Here is a 22,222-nt window from a genome sequence, read left to right on the forward strand (position 1 = left end):
CCTTTCAAAAAGAAAATATAAGAAATAAATTGTATTAAAACCTCCAGAACCATTGCTGGTATCATAACTACAATGAAAAGAACAAAACAAGAAAAAAATTCCACAGTTGGAACAAGAGCAAAATTAAGAAAATCATGTATATATTTCTACTACCATAGCCATCCTCACCACACTTACAATTCACAGCAAAGACCCTGATGACCTGTCTCTTCCTGCTTATTAACAACTGCTCCCAATTTTAATTTCTGATGAACAGCATCAAGAAGTTTAAGATTATAATAACTGTTTAGTTATGATGTTGAGAAAGGCGCTATATAACCCCACCGTAGGAACAGAAAATAGAGAAAAACTCATCTTCCCAATCCCCTTCAAATAAAGGGTTAATAACAATTGTATTAAAAGGACTCATTGTTCAATGATGACAAATCTAAGCAAATCTGGAATGTATTTAACAACAAGTACCATCAAAAGAGACTAACTGAAAAGCACTGAGGTTAAGAGATTTTCTAAGTAATATTATGACAAGCACGATAACATTTTAGGGATGACGTATTGTAACTACAAAAACACAACAGGAAAAAAACAAGCAGCTTAGCAGTTAAAACAGCACTATAAATTGATGGAATTTCATACTCTTCCTTAAGTGCACCCTTCTTGTTCGGTTCCTCCACAAACGCTTCTGTTTCTTGCTCTTCTGACATCCCATGCAAGTATGGATTCAATGGTGGTGGCCTCCAAAATGATCCATTTTTGAACATACGGAAATCTTCTGTCCTCCACTTGGTTGGAGCATCTCCCTGCAAAAAACAAAAGTATTTTTATTTTGGTGTTCTTTTATTTCATTGTGCTTGCAGTTATGAATTGTCACTAAAATTCTACTTGCCTGAAGAATTGAATAAAGCTTCCATCTATAATATACATGGGCTGGAGTCTGGTTTTCAAATAAAAACCTAAACCAAAGAGCAAAGAAAAGACACAAAACATTATTTAACTGAAGCAAATTCAAAGAAAGTAATAAAAAAACCAAAAACCAAACCAAATCCGGTTCAGAATCCCACCTCAGCTACCAAGTGAACTCAAGATAGCTAAAATCATGTACACCTACAGCACAGCTGTGCAGAGCAAGTGCAACCGCTCCATGCGCATTCATATGCAATCTGCAAAGCAGAGTGCAGAATTCCACAAAGGCACAGTGTTTCTCAGAAGTTAAAAGCAGAACAAACAGGGTCAGAAAAAATGAATGTGCAGCCCCACAGTAAAGCAGAAGAATTATCAGTGCAGACTTACTACAGGAGCAATGGCAACCTCAGCACAAGTGGTGCAGGAACTCATAGTTATACAGTTAGGTTGCTCAGATCGAATACTAAATGACTTGATGTTTTCCACCAGTAAATTGTCTGTCAGAACATGCTCACGAGATCGGAGGCAGGGCGGGAAGGAAGGCAGCCTATTTTTAATGGCCAGGATATTTTGACCTGCGTATTTTCTCAATTTATATATAAAAATCATAATGCAGCACTTCAACCTTACTGCAAATAAAACATTTTTTAAAAGTTATTTAGTATTTCCCTGAAAAAGTTTTTCAGAGATTGCATTTCACAAGAAATTTGGAAATTGATCCTTTTTTATTCCATTAATGACAAGAGCTGGAAATTCTGAGAACTTCACTATGTCAGGTAAAGTTTAATCCTATTTGCATTGACATCAAAGAAAAACAATTCCCAGCTCTTGCTACAGGTTAGAAATTAGGCTTCAGGACAACTGGACTTCACATTGAGTTACTCTGTCTGTTTTGGATGGGATTTTTTTCTTTTCATAAACGTATGCTACTGCTTCCACTGATGAATCCCTCAGAAAAGTAGGCGTTAAATGTAATTTTATTTATTTTTATTTATATATATATATATAAAATGTATGTACAAATGTATTTTCTAGTGCTTATATAGTATTTTTATTTTTATGTACACATTAGTAATAACTGGAATAAAAGCACATTCTTCATAAAAAGATAGCATAAGCATTTGCACAATTTGTAAAATTTAAATCTGAACATAAAGATAGACATAGTAAAAACAACTCTTATTACTATTTCAGAAATGCAAAACATTAGCAACGGTGAAAATAGTTAGCACTATTTCAAATTGAAGCAATGTAATAAGCACCTGAACATTGGATTGTTGATCTCTCGGTTCATGATCATGGCTTCAAACATAGGCCCTTCCCGTACCACAAACTCTATCATTCGATGTATCAAAGCGAGCAAATTCCTACAACAACAACACAGTTAAAGAAAAATTGATTCAGACCTAACACTATATAAAACTACACTCCACCTAAGATACTACAACTGTGCAGGAGATTATTTTGCTGTATTGTTAAGAAAACTGTATAAAAGATAAGGTAACATGGAACATATTATAGCCTTGCATCATAGACACTGGCATTCTAAAATAAAAACATGCCTAGGAGTGGTGGAGTAAGAATTTAAGAGTAGACCTCCTTCCTGAATTTCCACAGCTTAGCCTACAACCATCTCTTGCTTAGCGGAAGCTTAATAGCCCTTATGCATAAAAATGGGCAACTGAAGACCAAAGTACAATTAACTATCAAAAACTAAGCCCTCATCTAAATTGTCTAGAACTAAGACCGAAGTGTTAACTGAAGTTCTACAGAGGAACAAGTAGCTGAATATTATGCTCAAAATTAAACACACATACTTTTGAATATTCAATAGAAACTGCATTCAGCTTTCAAACTATTCAAGTATGAAAGGAAAAGCAAATAGTCTTCTCGATGCCAAACAGGGCAATGGTTTTATTAAATTTAGGTAGTATCTTTTTGGTCAAGAGTCAACTATTGGCATAGAACAGAACTGTCCATCATTTTGTATCATACCATCCAGTGTTTCCTCCCTTATACACTGAAGTGAACCAAATCACAATTAAAAAAAAAAAAAACCAAACCAAAAATCTGTATTCATTTCCTTCAGCACTACATCCTGAGACAGGCAAGAAGCAGCTGTGAAGTGCACATTTTTCAAGCCACATCTGAAAATGCAGAGCCACTTAAGCACATTAACAGGAGACAGTCATATAAGCTTTATAAAAAACAGCGATCATCAGTTTCCAACCAACTTTGGGGTTTTTCGGAAACAGGATCCTGAATTTTCAAATATAGATTACCTACAAATATCAAAAGATTCACAGCATGTGTCCTTTGAATGTGATGCAAATAAAAAAAAAAATACAGATTTTTACATTTTTTAATTTATTTTCTTAGATGTAACAAATGGGTATTGGTTCTTTACATGTATCTCATTAGATTTTCTTTGAGCAATTTTTTAATTATTAAAATTCAAAAATTGTTACATTGAAAAGCTGCAGACTTTTCTGTTACTTCTTGTAATTATTTTCTACCATGAGTATTCAAAGTTCTGCCACAGATATAACGCACTAGATAAAAAAAAAATTTCAACTTAAAGACACAGTAATAAAAACCTGCCCCGGCATCTGCAAACTTAGCAAATGTTCTGTTTTATACCAGCTAGCATTAAATCTACATTTGCCTCAAATAGTACACAAAAAAAACCCAAACAGCTACCTACAGCTCAATTCTCCTGTGTTTGCTTTTCACAATCCCAGAAACCTTTTAAAGAGGACATAGTCTCAATAATTCTGTAGCCATTTTATTTAAAGCAGTGTTCTGAAAGTCTAAATCGCAAGACTGTTCTTGTTATATGAACTGTATTTGAAAACATCAGTAAGAAAAAGATTTACAATTAGCTTTCAAGCCTCTGAGCTATTATACCATTCATTTATTTTAACAGAAGTTCAATGTGATCATTTCTGGCTTCCTGCAGAGCCGTACCATTGATTTTCATCTAATTTTTTCTTTCATCAAGTACAATAAAGTTGCATAAGAGCAGCTTATGCTTGAACAAGAACATCTGCTTTGGAAAGACCTCAGCTGTATGAAAAAAGTTTCAGTACACCCCATATCTGAAAGAGGGTGTTACATGCATTTTGGTACATAAGACATGACTACTTGAATGTGAATTTCTCAGAAAAAAAATGATTGTGTATACTCAAGGTTTTCTGTTTAGTAAATACTAAGACATAAGAGATGTTAAAAACAGGTATTGAAAATTTTCAAAGAAAGGAGAATAATTAAACAGATTATTCCACTGAAGTCAGTCGAAATTTTTGCATTATGTGATGCACTGTGTAATAGTCTTAGCAGCTGTCATTAGCATCTTTGAAAGTCACCAGGAAAAAAAAAAAAGTATTTTCAAATACAATTCAATCAACATGAGCTTCTCGTATCATATGAGCTTTCAAAATGCTACAGTAAATAAAATGGAAACATTTTTCTCTGAAAGCTGATTACTCTGTAAGCACTGTACAGTTTTACAAGTACTTGTTCTACTACTCAATATGTTTCTCAAATCAAGACTCCTCCTGGTCACTCTAATTATTCATGTCTCTACCCAACAAAAATTGTACTGTCCTAAAATTTAATCAAAAATACTACTGCATTTGAGCATCTATTGACAAATATGTTAATACACTACTATAACTAGCTTCACAAATCTCTTTCTTCCCCCCCCACACACGCGAAAAAAAGAAAAAAGGGACTTTGTGACAATTAAAATAGTGTAGTAAAAAAAGATGATAGTTTTAAGTGCATTATTTTAAAATGTCATTTAGCTTAAGTTGGCCAACAAAAAGAAGTTTTTCAGTTATAATAAAACCACATTTATTGGAGCCGATCGTACCAATGTCTGGTCAAAAACTGTATACTTTCCCAATCCATCCCATGATGTTTTCCTGGTCCCCCGCTGCCGCAGACAGTTCAGCTGGTGTTGCTCACCAAGGCCAATGTCAAAGAGAATTTGGTAATCTTTTGTGCTTATTTACTTTTAAAACAGTGTTGTGTTCCTATGTTTGGGAAAAGGTTTTAGCTTAACTGAGCAAGAGTATACCTAAACTAGCGTGAAGGTAGGAGCACTGATGGGGACCAAAATGTAAAAATACCCTTGCAATACAGAACTACCTTTTCCAGTGACCAAAATTATTAACTGTTGCACATTAAAAAAAAAAATAGCAGAAACAAAAGTGATTTTTAACTGAATTGGTTACAAATTGTGCAAGTCAAAAAAAAAAAAAAAAAAAAAAGAAAAAAAGAGAAAGAAAAAACCCCACAGCACCACACTGGAGACAGCTGCATCCTAGCTATGAAGTGCTCAGAGGTTTATGTCAGGACTTATACAGCATCTCTAAGACAAGCTATTTTACCCTAGTCCTCACTCACAAAACCACCCTGCAACTATCTCTAGTGCTCAAATTAAACGTTCCTCACTAAAAAAAAACCTATTAAGATACAGATAATAAGACTGTAAAACACACACATTTCTCTTAAGCGTCATGAAAGAACCATTGCTCAGTCAAGCCATTACCTTTTCCTCAACATCACCATTTTTCTTTAAAATTCCGAAGGGGAAATTTTCTATATTTAGATCAGTAATAATAAAGAAAAACATGTACCTTTCTGTTGGGATAACCACTTTGACTATGGCTTGCGACAGAGTCTGTATATGAAGTCACATCAGATAATAAACATAGAATATGTGAGTATTGTTAACAAGTAACAAGCAAAAATATACATATGCAATGAAAATACTACACATCTATCACAAGTTTTGCAGGCAATCACTGCTGTGAAGTTATAACTAAGCAATTACACAAAATGCAAATGGTTGTGTCAGTGAACCATAAAGGTTCACTAATTGCAAAGTATCAGAACATTCCTGTCAGAATGTACATTGATGCACTGAATAGGTACTACACTGAATATAATTAAGAAAGGAGTTCTTAAGTTTATGAAAAGATTCTAAACTATTTGACTTGGATCATGTTGGTATTACTTTATTCCCAAGTCTTACAAAAAACAGCCCTAATATTTAAGTGTCATTCAAAGAATCAACAAATTCTTACAAATGTAAATCAAATTGGTTTGTGATTACAAGATACTTACCCTTTTATCAGCTAATATGCCAGAAAAAAAAAAAGTTTGAAAACTGACTCCAGAAGTAGCATAAAATACTTACTCAATGTCCAGATTAATTACCTTCTACACAAAATACATCAACTCCTCTAGTGTAAAAATAATGCTACCCAAATTAAAATGTAGTATTTTCTCTAAAGAAAACAATTTAGATATGCAATTTGGCAGCCAACAAAAGGGGGGGACGTAGGAGAAAAAAATCCAGGGAGCCTGGAGGGGGAAAACGATAGCCAGATTTAAAGCAGCACTAAAATAAATCAAGACCCAATATACTGTACCCTAACACAGACATGAAACAGAGCTTCAGGAATTAAGTAGGTTCCCTTGGGCTACAGCAGGGAGCCAGTGAGTTTGTACACTAAGGGCCACCAAGGTCAGCCTGAACAATGCAAATCTATGCAGCCATTGAAATACTGTCACAGATGTAGTATTTAACAATGAGATATGGCCCAGGGTACTGTAAGTTACCTTCTCAAAATCTTCCTTGTTTTTTGGTGGTGGTAACATTGGAGCATTAGGATTCTTCAATCTCTCCCTAGGCTGGGCATTAAAAGGCAGTCCTGACGGAGGAGGCGGGAGGGTATGCTCCATCATAGAAGGCGGAATGTATATTGGATGTGGCGGTATAGGTACAGCTTTGCCCCAACCTAGCTTCATTTCAAACGACATAATCATCTTGCCTGGAAAAGTGAAAGAAAAAAAAAAAAAAAAAGAAAAAAAGAAAAACCAACCAAAAGCAACATTATGTTATAAATTGGTTCTGCATCGCTTGAGATTTCTCCATGTAAGTGCAGCATTTAGGTTTGCCTGCCATGGTTTACTTTTTGCTTACATTGTTGATTAGTTTATCACATCAATCAGACTACACCATGTGCAAATGAAAGCCTATTACATAAAATACTTTATTAATCTTCCCTCAATGTACCTTTTCAGGAGACTACAGTACACAATTACTTGACCTATTGAGGGAAAAAAAATTTAATATTTGATATTCGGCACATCAGAATGAACAGAATATTTTGAAAATAAAATATAATTTTTAAATTATATTATTTCTGCACTTGAATTCTTCAAAATGTTTTGTTCATAATAACAAATTTCAAATTATGTTATTCAAAACCAAATGTAATAACCAATTAGAACTCTTATACAGTGTAAGCCTACTTACTAATGGTCCTAGTAAAGGACCATTTTGAGTAAGCTACGCAAGGGCAATCTTTCATTTTTTATTCTTTTTGTCTAGGATGCTGATTTTTGATTTTCAGGCTCTTCTTGAACTGTAAGGACATAGCTTTCTTCATCACATATTTTTTTTCCTTTTTTTCAAATGAATATATAGACAAGATAGTCCATGTGCAAAATTACATATCTGGTGTAGTACACTTACCCCTTCAGTATTAGGAATTTAGCCATCATTCAAAAGCACGTAACATATTTATCACCAATTATTGATTATATCCTGTGCGCTAGTTAAATATATTCACAAAAAATTACTGTTGGTAAACAGCTACAAGTAATAGATTCCTTCTTAAAATACTCTGTTTACAGAGGAGAGATTATCAAACATTACTTCCCGCTCCAATCTTCAGTCAGTAATTTCACATCTTTACCCACAGCAAAAGCCACCAGTATTCCCAGCCCTTGTGTATGCTATAGTTTGATGACATTCAGCTGCCAGTAAAACAGTCAGTGTAAACGAGAACCACTGCCAGTGTGGTATCTACTGGAGTTACAGCATACCTATCACCAGTCTCATAAAACAACTTGAAGACGTGCTTACAGTTACCCCTCAATAATCCTACAAAGATAATTACAATTCTGAACTGAGAAATTTGTTTACCATTTAAATTCTTTAATGCCCTTTCAGCATCTCTCCTGTTCATAAAGGCAACAAAGCCACAATTTCTTTCTCTTGCTCTTTCTTCATCAGTTCTTGGCCACATAATTTTAACACTCGCTAACGGTCCAAAGCGTCCAAATTCTTGACATAACATCTCTTCATTCATCTACATGAAAAAAGGTAAAAATCAGCATCTTGATACTGTATTTCTAAGATACTTATTCATATTATTGTCCAAATGTTGAGATTCTAATTTTCTGAGTTTCTTGAAAAACAACACTTCATTGATATCTCCCCAATGCAATCCACTGCAAAGTAATAATTTAAAAAATTGCATTTTAAACCGAGCACACTCGAATTTTTGAGATATGATCCACCCTGCACAGAGATATCCATGGAAAAATCATTTTAACTGACCATTTTTGCAGTTAGTAACTGACAGTCTAGACCTTAACTTTTGCAGCATCATGTACAGGGCATTTATTCAAATGAATGCTGCCTCTACAGTCACCAACTCTATCTAGTATATGGGTTTCAACATATGCGTATGGTTTAAAACAAAAAGGGGGGAAAATTGCCACTAGAAAAAAATTCAGCTAGACCCAAACATGCCAACGCTGCACTTCACTCCTTGGCTCCAAACTTACTTGAGGATTAATGTTTCCAAGATACAAATTTGTTGTGCTTGGATCTCCAACATCATGTGACCCTGGTGCATAATCATCCAGTACTACAATGGAGGAAAAAAACAGAACAAAGAAGTCATAATCCTTGCTATGCATTTAAGTGACAACATTATATTGAATGAGAAAAGAATCTATATTACCACCAGACGATCTGTTTCTTCTTGAAGGAGCATCCACTGAATAGAGGAAAAATACATATAATTTAGTATACAAATTTTGCAGCCCAAATAAACATAAAAAAAATAACATCTACTTACTTGAACGACGCTGGCCATCTGAATCTGACTGGGGTGGTTCAAAACGACTCAATCTACCTTTTGTTTTATGTCTTTCATCACGTTCCTCTTGTATTCTACAAAACAAGTTTAACGTAAGTAACCACTTAATACCATTTTGATGTTTTTATTCTATAATTTTCAATTAACTTTAGAATTATGAGAATTTTTAATATTAAACAATGGGCTTGTTAAAAATTTCAAATTGCCAGTATGTTTGAATTTCTGTTTAATCAACTGGAACATATCTATCAGAATTATTCCAGCTGCATGCTTCCTCATTCATACTGTCAGGGTGTTTTAATCTCAAACAAAATTGACTTGGTTTGAGAAGCAGTTTACAAGACAAGAAATAAGACCTGTGTTCTGAAAAAGTGACCCGAATTCCACATCCAACTGCCAGAGATCCATTGACCATGCAGATGACTTTTCAAGATGCACACAACTCCTTAGTGTTTATTTCTCCTCCTACCTTTTCTAAGCCTTATTCATGTAGGCTGTCACCTTGTAGGGTGACACACATCCCCATTATGACTATTTCCAGAACATACAGGATCTCGTCTCAGTTTATACCTCTGAGGATAGTACTCACACAAGTAACTGTTTGGTTCTTTATAGCCTGGCCTTAAATCCTCATATGAAAATATTGTGTACCAGAAATACAAGGCTGTCAATTCAATTCATTTACATCAACTAATGAACAGACAGCAGTGAAGTTCAGATGTTACTCACAAGAGCCATTTATGGATTCATAATGCAGTACCTATTGTTTTCTAATGCATACAAATTATCGTGTTTTCCATCTCTAACATCAGGGCAAATATATGGCACTCAGTTACACTCAATAAATGTGCTGCTCTTTCTGTTGTATTACACATTCAAAAGTGAAAGAATCTGCTTTTTTAAGCATTATTCAGCTTGTTTATAAAATTATGCAAGATGAAGTACATCTCTAAACTTTAACTACAAGTCTCATTTCTGCATTAATACAAAAGCTCAACCTCAAACTACAATTCCTCTGGATATAGTTTTAGAGACACTGACAAAACCTCTTATTCTTCCTGAGTCTGATACACATTTCTATTTGCTACCAATCTCTTTGCTACATCCCCACCAAGAGAAAAGTCAACACCAAAAACCTGAACATCCTCAGCCATTACAGTTCCTACTTGTCTTGCTGTATCTTCACTAACTTTAACAATGCATGAGACCATGTTAACAAGTGTTCTCATTTACAGGCTCACACTTGCTAATTTGTAACAGAATTGCATCCCAAGTTCCAGTTTTAAGTAACATACTGACAGCAGCTGTCAAAGAGACAAACCTAGGTTTCCATTTTTTATCCTGGTAGGTGGCTGGTTGATTCAATCATCAAAGCTTCCATTCACACCTAACTGATCCAGAAATGATCTTTGGTAGCTTTGGAAGTATAGCCAGTCATTCACTTACTGGGATCTCTGAAATACTTTATGCGTTTATATGCAATTTTTTTGGTTAATTGCTCTGGATATTCTTCTTCTTAGGAAGGCAGTACCAAACAGTTTCGAAGGTCACAATCAAATATCTCTGACACGCAAAGAAGTCCATTCATTTCAACAGACCAATATTTAAGCCAGCATACTGGGCTTTTTGGTTTGTTTTTTCATCATTTTATAGCTTCTGGTCGATGCTAGATTTCAAAACAAGTCCTTTTCAGCAATAGTGGTAAACGCTTCCTATCACCAATCAGCATAAGAAAGGCCAGAAGTATCAAGAAACACCAGAGAACTAATTATATGGCAACAGATTATTCAGACAAATCACAGACACCTATACTGAGCATCTACCAGCATGGGTTCATACTCTGCTTAATTATCATTGCCATTGTTAATTAATTTATACCACTGTATAAGCATTTGGGGAAAAAAACAAAAACCTACTTTGGGAAACAGCTTAGAAAGAACGATCCTAAATACTGCCTGTAAAAACGAGGTAAAACCCTTGCATCTTCTTTATTTACAGTAAAAACTAGACAAACTTACTGCTTTAATTCTTCTTTAAAAAGTTCCAAATTACTCTTTTTCTTTTCCTTCTCTCCTTTCTTCAAAGGCTAAAATTAAAGATATATCAGCCAATATTTCAGCAGATAAAATGAAACAAAAATAAAAATTATATGTATATAACAAAATTTTAGATAATTTCCATGCATATTTTACCCGCAGCTTTCAAACCAAGTAAACTACAAGAGAAGAAAAAAAAACAAAACAAAAAACCAAACAGACTCAAAAACATTAAGACTGAGTTCTATCAAACACAAAACTAAAAAATATAAAATTAAGGATAGCTTAAACTAAACTTTGTTACTTCTCGTTATTACAATGCAGCATGTGTGATCAAACACTCTCTCTACAACATACAAATTTAAAATATCTGTGATGTATTTTGTCAGTTTGTTCCACTTAGAAGCTGACTACACCCCTAGCAAACCATCATGCTCTAATTGATATATGTGTGTACATATATATGTAAATTATTTTACATATATGTTTTCAATTATTTTATCCATAGACAAACATTCTATGTGAAAAGAATTTCCTTCTCTTGCTTCCTTTTGGATATAATACAGATCTGAAGAAATAGTTACTCTAAATAGTTCAAGATCCTCAGAAAAAAACACTTTTGAATGACAAAGAATATGGATATTGTAATACTACTTTTTTTTTTTTTACTGTAATACATGTACCTTAACTAACTCATGTGAACTCTTATCTGCAACAACATTGCTTTCATATAATCAAATTTAAATGAAAACGTTTCCAATAGGCAGACACACAAAATATTTATTGTGTTACACACTACAGCTTTGGAAAAACTGGACTTCCTACTCACCCCAGGCAAAGTTGTTTGTTTGTTTTTGTTTTTGGGGAGGGTCTGCCAAATAAATAAAATCATTTTTACCTCATTATCTTCAATCACCATTGGACAGGGCAAGTGAGTAAATTGATTGCATTACTTGATAAGTATTTATGACAAATTTGAAAAGCAGTAATATTCTTACAGTACAAACACTTGCATATGACAGAACAGAGCTCAGCATAATAAAAAAATGCTACAATTTATTTCTGTAACTGTAGAGCTTTACATACAATGAAAATCAAAAGTGCCATCCAGCATTACCCCACTAGTCTAAATTTGAGTTTTGTTTAAAGCTGGAGGGAGGCTAGGATGGGATTACCCACAATTATCACATTACATCTCATTTCCCACTCTAACAGGCAGTATCATGTACGTTTCACTTAAGCTTAAGAATTGTAGTAAGCTCTATTAAAAGACTTTTTACAGACGTCCAAGACATTAATTATACATATACAGCAGTAACAGTGATCATATGCAACTATCACTTGACTTGAAGATTGTTTTGTTCATAATATTTCCATTACTTTGTATTATGAAATCTCAGTTTAACAAAAAAAAAGTATCAAACCATGCAGAAGTCAAAATAAATTAAATAAAAACGAGGTGTTCAGCTTCAAAAATGTGTAAGTTCTACAACTTAGTTGATACAACTCAAAGAGCTGAAGGGACTTCTCAAACTTCACCAGCAAAAAAAAAAAAAAAAAAAATTCAAAAAACCTCACCAAGAAAAACTTGGATCAATGCAAAGGTCAATTTTTTTTTTGAGTTATAAAAACCTAAAAACAGATGGCAGCAAGAAGAATTGCTTCTAAAACTTCACAAATTCTCGGGATTGGATATACTGTCACTTTGCAACAGTCACTAAATCTGTATTCATGAGAAGTCTGTCTCAATTAGCAGGAACACAGGAAAAACATACAGCAGCCAAAAGTAAAGTGCAGTACTAGGTATATCGTGCTGAATACAGGGCTACTGGACCTCTGCATTTCATCATCTTGTTATTTGCTATGGGATTAAGCAAATCAAAATTTCCACCTTCTTTTAATATGTGATAAATGCAGATAAAACTACTCTGCAAGATCACACAGATCTTTTTCTAACCACTTCTAAACACTTCCTAAGCATGGGGTTAATATTCAAATAAGAAACTTACAGGCTTTTTGGTTTCTATCATTAAGAGGGATGGAGGCTTCTCATTAGATGGCTGGCTTGGTTGATTTTTTTGATCTGAAAATCGTGATGAAGGCTTATAGATTTTACCCCGTTTTTCATCTGTTTCATGCTCCTCTGAAATTAAAGGCAAATTAAAACAAATAGTATTAATTAATGCTGCACAATACTGTTCATTAAAAAGAATGCTGTTCTTCTTTAGTCTTGTTCATTCAATTCAATATATTATTTCATTAAAAAAACAGTGACAATACAAACTTTCTGTAACTTAGCATCTTTTAATATGAAGAAAAAGAACAAAGATTAGGTATTTTAAAACAAAGCATTTTTTCCTCTGCAGTTTAAAAGACAAATTACGCCACTACCTACCTAGTGAGTCAAAGCATAAAGTAGATTTTAGCATCAAGTTTCCTTTGCTGCTTCTAATGTAACATTAATTTAAAAACGCAATTCAAAGCCAATCTTCATCTTTACTCAAAGCCAAATGATCCACCACCCCCACCCCCAAAAAAAGATTAGTTATACCTTTAGATGCATTAACGATTCCTCCTCTTACAAATGTTTTCACTTTATTACCATCACTTCCTTCAAAGGCAGCAAGGAATTCTTCATAAATTTCTGCAGCAGCCTTCTCATCCTCCTACATAGCAAATGTTAATCTATTTACTATCATCACAGAACAACCTTCACTAGACAGCTATTCTTAAATTAGCTATGTGACATTCCTTTTTATTTTCTAGAGTTCATGCTACAAACTGCATCAAATGAGTTTCAATTTTAGACAGAATTCAAATTTCTGAGCAATGTGGGAAGAACACAGCACATAATACGTAAAGCAAATAAGGCCTGTATGCTCAAATATGACTGTTCATTTACAAGAGTTTACATGGCAATTTAACATTCAAAAGATGCCAAATAGAAAAGACCATATGAAAGACCAGCATTATGAGACTGGAGCGTTGTTGACCTAAGCATCAGAGAACAGTATCGTATTCCATCTTACCCCTTACTACCAACCCATGTGACTGAAGGAGATTAACAACAGGACCACCTTTATGTATTTCCCAGAGAAGTTGTTAATTCAATTACTTAATAAAGTTGAGTGAGATACTAAATTTAGCACTACCGTGTTTCTTTAGGCTAGTATTTCCAACAACCTAGCAGGAGATATTCCACTGAAATATAGTAAGAGTTGTGTGTGTAAAGATCAAAGCCCAACATTTTCAAAACTTCCACCTTACCAACTATAAGCTACATATTTCCTAAAATTTGGACAATCCTGAACACCCTAAAGTTCAGTATCAAATTTTAATGTTTTTATTAATTCCTAAAGACATCACTAGACAAAAATATGTTTTACAGAATAACAAGGATGCATACTGAAACAATTTCAGAGACAATAGGTACTCTAATTATTGAAATCCAATGATAGAGAGCAAACGAAGAACAGAAAATAACCTAAGGTGATAGCTGTCTTCATTTTGAGCAATACAACAATCAACAGATTGTTGTGATTCAGCATTTCAGGGAGCCAGAGAACTTGATTTCTCGCACAGAAGGAAAGAGAAGCAAGCCCCTTATCTTAAAGGCCATGGATGCCAAGAACAAATTGAACATGTAAAATACAATTCACTCTTGTTCTTAGAAAGCGACAATTATCAAAATAAAGAAATGTGGTGGTAAAGCTGGTTGTAATCTAAAAGCAAACTTATTCCAGCTCTGCATACAAAACAAAATTTTCAATGTATACCATTACCTTCTTTTTTAGTTCTTCTTGCTCCTTCTTGCTCAGAGTCCGTTTGGCAGCGCTCATTTTGCCAATACTGAATGCTTTAAGTTTGCTTTCCATTAGAGGCTGCAAAAGGAGAAAGAAAAACAAACATTGAAGTGTTTACAAAACAATTAAAATAACGTTACTCTCTACCTTGGTCTAGACCAGAAACTTTCTACCTGAAGTGACTTAACCTAAACAAAACAAAGAAAAGGCTTCCTGTACCTCTCTCTGAACTTGCCATTATCCAATACAACAAAAAATTTAAATATATGGTTTTTTTAAAAGCAAATCATCCTTGGTTTAACGAGAAAGCTTTTAATGCACCATTCAAACACAGCTGAAATCTGAAGGGTACTTGCTGTAAGAGCCTGGAGATCTCATCACTACGCAACACCCTTTCTAAACCTTTGGAAATATATGCTTTGCACTACAGTTCCTTTTTGATCATCACAATTTCGGGGGTGGGGGGCAATGACGGGAGGGATAGGATGAGACAGACATACAGATGGGACAAACAAAGAAAAATTCTAAAAACTTAGTTCTGACTATTTTGGCCAGAAGAATATTTATGCAAGGTTGGACAAGTGTAACTGAAGAACAAAACAGATGCTAAATTTCAGTTGTACTACAAGGTTAAGTGTCATATTTTTGCTTGAAGAAGAAAATGCATTCTTGAGGTTTTCAGCTACTAGTTAAAACAAAAGACCTCACATTTAGCTTCTAGATTCTTTCTATTTTAGGTAATTTAACCTCCATTCCTTCCTTCTTGAAACGCTGATGAAGTCGTTTCTGAAGAGTGTGGAATTAGAATTCTTAAGATTCTATTTAGGTAGTTAACAGACGGTAAAGCGTTGAGAGAGGAAAGACAGCAGGATGCAGACCATGTTCAAAAAACATGGGCAATGGGAAGGAAAGGAGAGGAAAAAAAAACAAACTTCTCTGGAAACTCCTAGCTTTACACAGTAATTCATAAAGGATCAGCACAAGAACAAGAAAAAAGCCTCAGAAGAGCAAAACATAAGCTATTAGCCTTTACCTTCAAAATATTTTTGATGCTCTTATACAGTGCACAGTGATGCTTAAAACTACCACTTTTGCAATGACAGTTCTTTAAAAAAAAAAGCTCAATTTAATAAAAAACCAGGACAAATAAGGTGAACAACTTAACTGTTGTATTATTAAAAAATTTCAGATGCCAACTGCATAAAGGGTTTCCCCTAGGAATAATTTTCTTTGCAAAGGGCTTTATTTCTAGTATCAGATTCCTGTTCAGAATTTTCTACATAAGAAAAAGCACCGTGGAAAACAACTGGTTGAAATACCTTCAGTTCATAATCCATGTTTAGTATCACAAACACCTCTTATATCTGTGCCAAGCGTATCACCAAAATAGCTCATATTTCTTTGAAAAGTGTTCCCTACTTCATCATTAAAAGGAAAACTATCAGTTACAAATTAATGCAGCATTGTCTGTGGCGTTATCTGATTTATGACACTATGTTTGTCAACATGAGCAGCTGTGACAGGTTTATCGGGAGCTTTTCATGCATCTGTGTGTTTTAAAGTTAATGAAATCCAGTTTTCCTGTTGTCTGAAAGACAGCTTATATTTCAGTATGACAAACAATATACAACCTTGGCAAAAAGGTGGGCATATTGCTATGGCACATCAATGCGGACAAAACAAATACCACACTCCTACCCAAGTATTATTCTGTCATCAGGAAATAATCTCTCACAATAACATAACAAGATACCTGCAGATCAGGCACCTGAATATATGTTCTAGTCACATAAGGGAAGCAGCTGTAAGATAACAAGAGATCTAGAACAAAGATCTCAGTTTAGAAAGAGTCTCACAAAACAAGCAAACAAACAACACCTTCAAAGTGGCTGGAGCAATATCAAGTTAATAGTATTGAACTCATTTAGGCCTGCTAGTTATGTTCCAGTAGGCAATAACAACATTATTACTAACCATATGCAGCTTCACAGAATTCCTAACAACAGAGCTATACAAAACTTGAAGGCCTTCCTCCTTCAAAAAATGGAAAATACAGTGAAAAGGGTAAAGCAAATGATGGAAGCAAAGAGAAGACTTCTAGCTGAGTAATCAAATCACTGTATGAAAGCAAACTCCCATTAAACATAACGCTGCACTGACTACAAGGCAGCACAAAGTACTGAAGTCCCAGTTCCATCGACAACACAAAATATTCAAAAGACATTTAAGAGTAATTTTCCAAATTGTAGCAAGTAAAGCAAATCAATAAAAGGACCTACTTCTTTATGAAAAGTTTCTGCTATCGCAACTTGAATAATGTTATCTTACAAGCAATTTAACAGCTGGTAATTGACTTTTTCGTATACAAAGTCAAACTGAAATCTTGAAGAAAATCCAAACCACAGAATGAATTGTCTGATATTAACGCTCCATTTGGCTCTTGCTGCCTGTTTTCATTTTAGCTCAGAAACAGGTAGGCCTTCAAGCAACATACCAACCACATGACCAGGAGAAAGTCTCTTCAGGAGGGGTGGGGGTGGAGAGAAAAGACTAGGTAATTATTTTTACCTTTTCCTTTAAGTATATTTTATTACAAAGAAAAACAAAGGATGAAATTAGGGCCACACTATCTCATTTTTGAGAAGCCAACTGTATACAAAAAGACACTTTAATATACAGTGACTCTTACGATTAATCACGTCATATTTTGAGCGATTCCTCAGTAGAAGAAATAAGCACATAGAGCTTATTCCTGTTCAAGTAACCATCATGAATGCAATATCATGCAGCAGAGCTTCCTACACTAGTGGTTGTTTGAAAGTTTCAAGGAATATTTTTAAACATGAAAATCAATGGTTCATTTACGAACACCTACAGATTAGATACCCAATGCACCAGAGCCTGCCTGCAGCAAGTAGTTTTCTTTAGAGAACAGGCCTATTTTGAGTTTGTGGGTTTGGTTGGATTTTTTTTTTGTTTGGGTTTTCTTTTGTTGGTTTTAAATATTTTGGACTTACATGTGTATCAGCAGATCCAGTGGTGTGCACTGCATCTGGCACTCTGACCTGAAGAGAGAATGAAGAGGAGGTGAGGCACAGAAACAGACAAACAATTTCTGGGTTTTTTTTATTCAGTTCTTCAAATGTGATTTTCATTTCAACTTCAACGTCCAAATACACACGAACAAAGATACATGTAATGTATTTTAATGATAGATCTGAACAGGGTCACAGCATGAACAATGTCAATAGAAGGCAAATAAGGGATTAAAGATAGACTGTTCTTGCTACCATTAGAAACACCTCAATCTCCACAGCTGGATTTTATAAACACACCACTAACACCACTACAAGGAAAAAAAAAAAAAGTTTGTTACACTGAATCTGCAAGAGTTGTCATTAAAGGCTGTTAAAGATTACATGAAGTGCTTGATTATATTTGCCATACTATAAAATCATTTCCAAAACTGCTCTTAGTATGTTGTACATACATGGAAGCTGGCCACGTCAAGAACACTAATCTAAGTCCAATTTGTGAGTATGTACTAATTAACATTGTAACTTCAAACTGTAACTGAACTTTAACAGGTAAACCAGCATATATACAAAATCTGCATAGGCTTTTTTCAAAATCACGTTTTTAAATGAGTTTAAGTGATGGAGAACACTCCAATAAACAGGACTGAACACATTTTTAAATTTTGTAATGTCCAAATTCCAGAAAACCTCACTGACATAACATCCACTATTAAGACATAACTGCCTGATGCACAATTCATATCTAAATTGAAATTTAAGTCAAAATAAAACATTTTCATTAGCTGAAATCTGTTCATTAGTTACAGAACATTAGCACTTCTTCTTATTACCAGGAATTTATAGTTTCTACCAGAAATAGTAATATACGGTGCTCATCTCCAGTCTTCCAAAACAGACAAGCACCAAATGCTACTCTAGAAAATAATTTACTAGACCTCGTTTTCATTTCGCATCATGCTTTTCATCAACTAAGATAGAGCCATTTATCTTTGGACAAGTATATTCATATGTTTTATGGTCAAATCAATTTAGAAAAAATGGCAGACAGCACTTCAAGAACCAGAACTAAATCCACAAAGAGAGACATGAAGATACAACCCTTAAAAGGGAGAAGCAAAAGGCTCCTGTTTGGTTTTTTTTTTAAAGGGGGGAAAAAAACAAACAAAAAAACCCAGTTATGTCTTACTCTCAAAGACCTCCTAAATCCACTTACCTGCAACACTGTACGTTACTCACAAGGCACATCTTTGCACAGAAATTAATAAAAAGTTTCATTCACGTGTACCAGTAGCAGTTCATGAAAATACACATGGAAGCAAATAGCACAAGCACCTTTTACTAATACTGCTTCCTGCAAATTTTTCCTCTCTATTTGGTGCTGGATTTTTTTGTGATTCACAACTGCCTGTGGCACTCAAATCAGTAATCTGTTATCCACAGTTCTACGTACTGCAAAAATGTAGCTTAAGGAAAGCTGTCCTCCCCCAGAGAGGGAGGAATGTATAGCACAACATCACATAGATAAAAAGAAAGACACTGTGCAAATGAATTTCAGAGCTTGAAAACAGCATTCTTCCTGCTGCCAGCTGCCACGCTGCGGCAACCAACACATCAGTTACAATTCCACCCTCAAAAAAAAAAAATTTCAGACCTGCAGTTAAAAAGATAAATCTGAAAGGTGGACTGATACAGTGCCGTCTGCCTTAGTGTACTGACAGAGTCGAGATCCAGCACTGTTTGGGGGAAGGAGGTTGTTTGGCACCAGCAGAATGAAACGACCATTTCTCAGTTCTCCACGTCTGTTTCATTTACAGAAGTTTTGGAAAGCGACACCTTCCAACAGGGATGGGTGCTGAAGCTGCTTACAGGAAGGACAACAAAGAAGGCATCCCACACAGTAACAAACAGTACCAACACTCAGTACAATGACACTTAAGACACAATATCCTGAGGAAGAACATAAAAGAGTAACAGACACTAAAGCTGTTTCTCCAGCAACAGAGCAGATGATACTGCTTGGAAAGGCTTTCAATGGATGGTGGCAGGCAGAGATTCTGCGGGCTAACAGTGGGAAAGCCAGCCAATCATTAAAAACATCTGGAAGTCACTAAGCGAGAAGTACAGCGGCGCTCCCGAAGCCACCAACAGGGACCACGGCACTGTGGAGCAAGCCACCCCAAACATTAGCCAAGCAACAGAATTTCTACTAAGGTGCACTCTGAAAACTTCTAAAAGCAGTTTAGCTTTTAGACCAACTTTATCCCACAGCAACTAGCAGCTTTGCAGAGCCACATTATTCTCCTCCTTAAACAATTCTTATTTTTAAGGTCTTCTCTTCCCATCTATAAATTTAGTTTATACTTTTGGTACTGCTTCTGACCATCCAAGCAACTGTACTCATGAAGCACAAGGTGAAATGATTCTTGACAAAATTACACATTGCTATCTGCCAGTTTCTAAGTAGCAGTTATTAAGAAAACTAATTCTCACAGCACTGCACTTTGCATCCATCTGCACCACCTTGACAAAAGTGGTGATTTTGTTTCCTTAAGAGTTACACCAGCTGAGTTTACTCAGTGGAATCACAGTGTCTTTCTAACATTCAGAGAGGAGCATTTCAGAAGATGCTGCCCACCTGTGTTGAAACCTGGAGCAGGATTATTTTATCCTCCTTTCATCATGTTAAGTAGCTCAACTGAACTAACTGTTGAAACATACCCAAAGGTCTGTCCTGTACCTGATAACGTCTGAGATGCGAGGATAGCTCCTTCATGTTCAAAACACTGACAGAAAAAACACGCTAAGTCCATCTTTCAGTCATTGCCAGCAGAAACAACCTACAAACGTCCTCTTACTCCCAATTCACTGCCTCTACCACTCTGCATGAAATCTATCTTCCCCCCCCCCCCCGCCCCACCCCAAACCAGACTATTTCCAGCTGGACCACCTTCTCAATCACTTTCACTGCACAGGTCCCTCAAAGATTTGTGCCAGCACAACTGAAGTAGCAATGCAGGCTGCTGAAATGGCATTCCAGTAAAATACTGCCCTGTCAAACCACAGCCTTGGAGGTCAGGTCGCTCAAAGCTCCATTACTGAGTCTAGCCAAGTTTACCCAACCTTCAAGAGAAGAAAAAAAAAAAAAAGTCTTCAAAGCACCGCACAAATGAGATTTACGACAAATTCCTATCAGAAAGCCAAAGCAGGGAGCCCTCTCTCAGATTCTGATGTTTAAATTTTCTTCCAGCTTCACGGCAGCTTCCAAAGAAAACAGAGAAGAGACAACTGCTCTCCCAAATGTTCCTTCCTGTCAGCAGTGCAAGTGCCCACAAATCCAGCTCCTCATAGCTCCTCCAAATTTAACAATCTCTGGGTAAAACTTGCACAATCATGTTATTTCACAAATATTTAAAATATGCTGTATAACCTAAGCAAGCATCTTTTTTTTTAATTAATACTGATATCATATAGTAAAATGACAAAGAGCAACAAAAGCACAAAAGCTGCCAATAAAACCCAGGAGACAATCCATGGCCTTCCAAATGCTGAATGTTATTTTTACAACTGTAATGGCTACAACTTAAACATAAATAAAAGCCCTGCCCTTGCAAAAACTAACAGCTTCACAGTAAAGTGTTTACAAGAAACTGGTGTAAGACACTCTTGCCCTGTTTCAACACCTTCCATTGATTCTGCCCCCACACCAGGCAGCTGGTCACACTGAACTAGATCACTTTTCCCAATCTAACTGATCCCCTAGGAAGGAGACAGTGGGGGAGGTTCAGCCAAACCAGTTTCCAGTTCATAGCAGGCCCCTTCACCCCCTGCCCCCACACACACCAAAATCATGCCAAATCAACTAAAGAGGACAATGTTTGGGAGGGAAAAAGTAGCTAAGGTTGGGACTGGTTTGTGTCAACGCTTATACCAAGGAATGGAATCACAGCTTAAATTAAGATGTTAAACCCCAGCAAAGGCAGGGAGGTTTCCAGCCCAACTTGTCTTTTTTATTCTTCCTTTCTCTAGCAAACTGTCTAAAAAACAAATGCTTTCAAACACCTGCAAATTATCTTATAGCTAATCTATTTACTCTTTACATTTACTGGAATAGCGCATGTTAATATTATTCACTATTTAAATAGACATCACTTGCAGACACAAAAGTAAATGGAAAATGGTCTTCTCCAAAGTACTTGCAAGGAATGCTATTCCATTATAACCTTAAACTCAGACGAACAGGAGCTGCCAACATTCAACTTTCTACTGCTAGAGAGGAAATGAGGACACCTCCTTTTACATTTCCATCAACAGAGGAGCACACTTATGTCTCTCCTGCTCCTGGTCACCAGCTGAACAATACAGGGGAGGGTTAAATATCATGAGTTTCACCATCCTGCAGAATGCTACATCTAACTGGAATTCACCACACGTACAGATTTTACGTTGCCGCTCTTCACACACTTTAACTTACCAAGGAA

The 22,222-nt window shown here is 35.4% G+C and overlaps 1 protein-coding gene across 11 annotated transcripts in view; it reads right to left on the bottom strand.

Annotated features, from left to right (window-relative positions):
* U2SURP (U2 snRNP associated SURP domain containing) overlaps positions 1-22,222 on the bottom strand; it is a 46,786-nt gene that overhangs the window by 21,142 nt on the left and 3,422 nt on the right. For 3 of the 11 annotated variants that reach the window (XM_082320761.1, XM_082320752.1, XM_082320762.1), the window contains exons 2-16: positions 17,724-17,771; positions 14,686-14,784; positions 13,455-13,569; positions 12,913-13,046; positions 11,733-11,774; positions 10,886-10,953; positions 8,847-8,941; positions 8,730-8,765; positions 8,551-8,633; positions 7,904-8,069; positions 6,532-6,743; positions 5,544-5,587; positions 2,163-2,267; positions 884-950; positions 634-797 (exon numbers count right to left, since the gene is read on the bottom strand). In XM_082320761.1, coding sequence (XP_082176887.1) covers positions 634-797; positions 884-950; positions 2,163-2,267; positions 5,544-5,587; positions 6,532-6,743; positions 7,904-8,069; positions 8,551-8,633; positions 8,730-8,765; positions 8,847-8,941; positions 10,886-10,953; positions 11,733-11,774; positions 12,913-13,046; positions 13,455-13,569; positions 14,686-14,784; positions 17,724-17,771 — 1,478 coding nt within the window. Of the gene's footprint in view, positions 1-633; positions 798-879; positions 951-2,162; positions 2,268-4,774; positions 5,520-5,543; positions 5,588-6,531; positions 6,744-7,903; positions 8,070-8,550; positions 8,634-8,729; positions 8,766-8,846; positions 8,942-10,885; positions 10,954-11,732; positions 11,775-12,912; positions 13,047-13,454; positions 13,570-14,685; positions 14,785-17,723; positions 17,772-22,222 lie in introns of those variants that run through there. The other 8 variants (XM_082320755.1, XM_082320756.1, XM_082320759.1 and 5 more) reach the window with 8 other exon arrangements.

This window comes from Platalea leucorodia, assembly GCF_965183815.1.
Source record: "Platalea leucorodia genome assembly, chromosome: 8".
In the NCBI taxonomy this organism is placed as follows: domain Eukaryota; kingdom Metazoa; phylum Chordata; class Aves; order Pelecaniformes; family Threskiornithidae; genus Platalea; species Platalea leucorodia.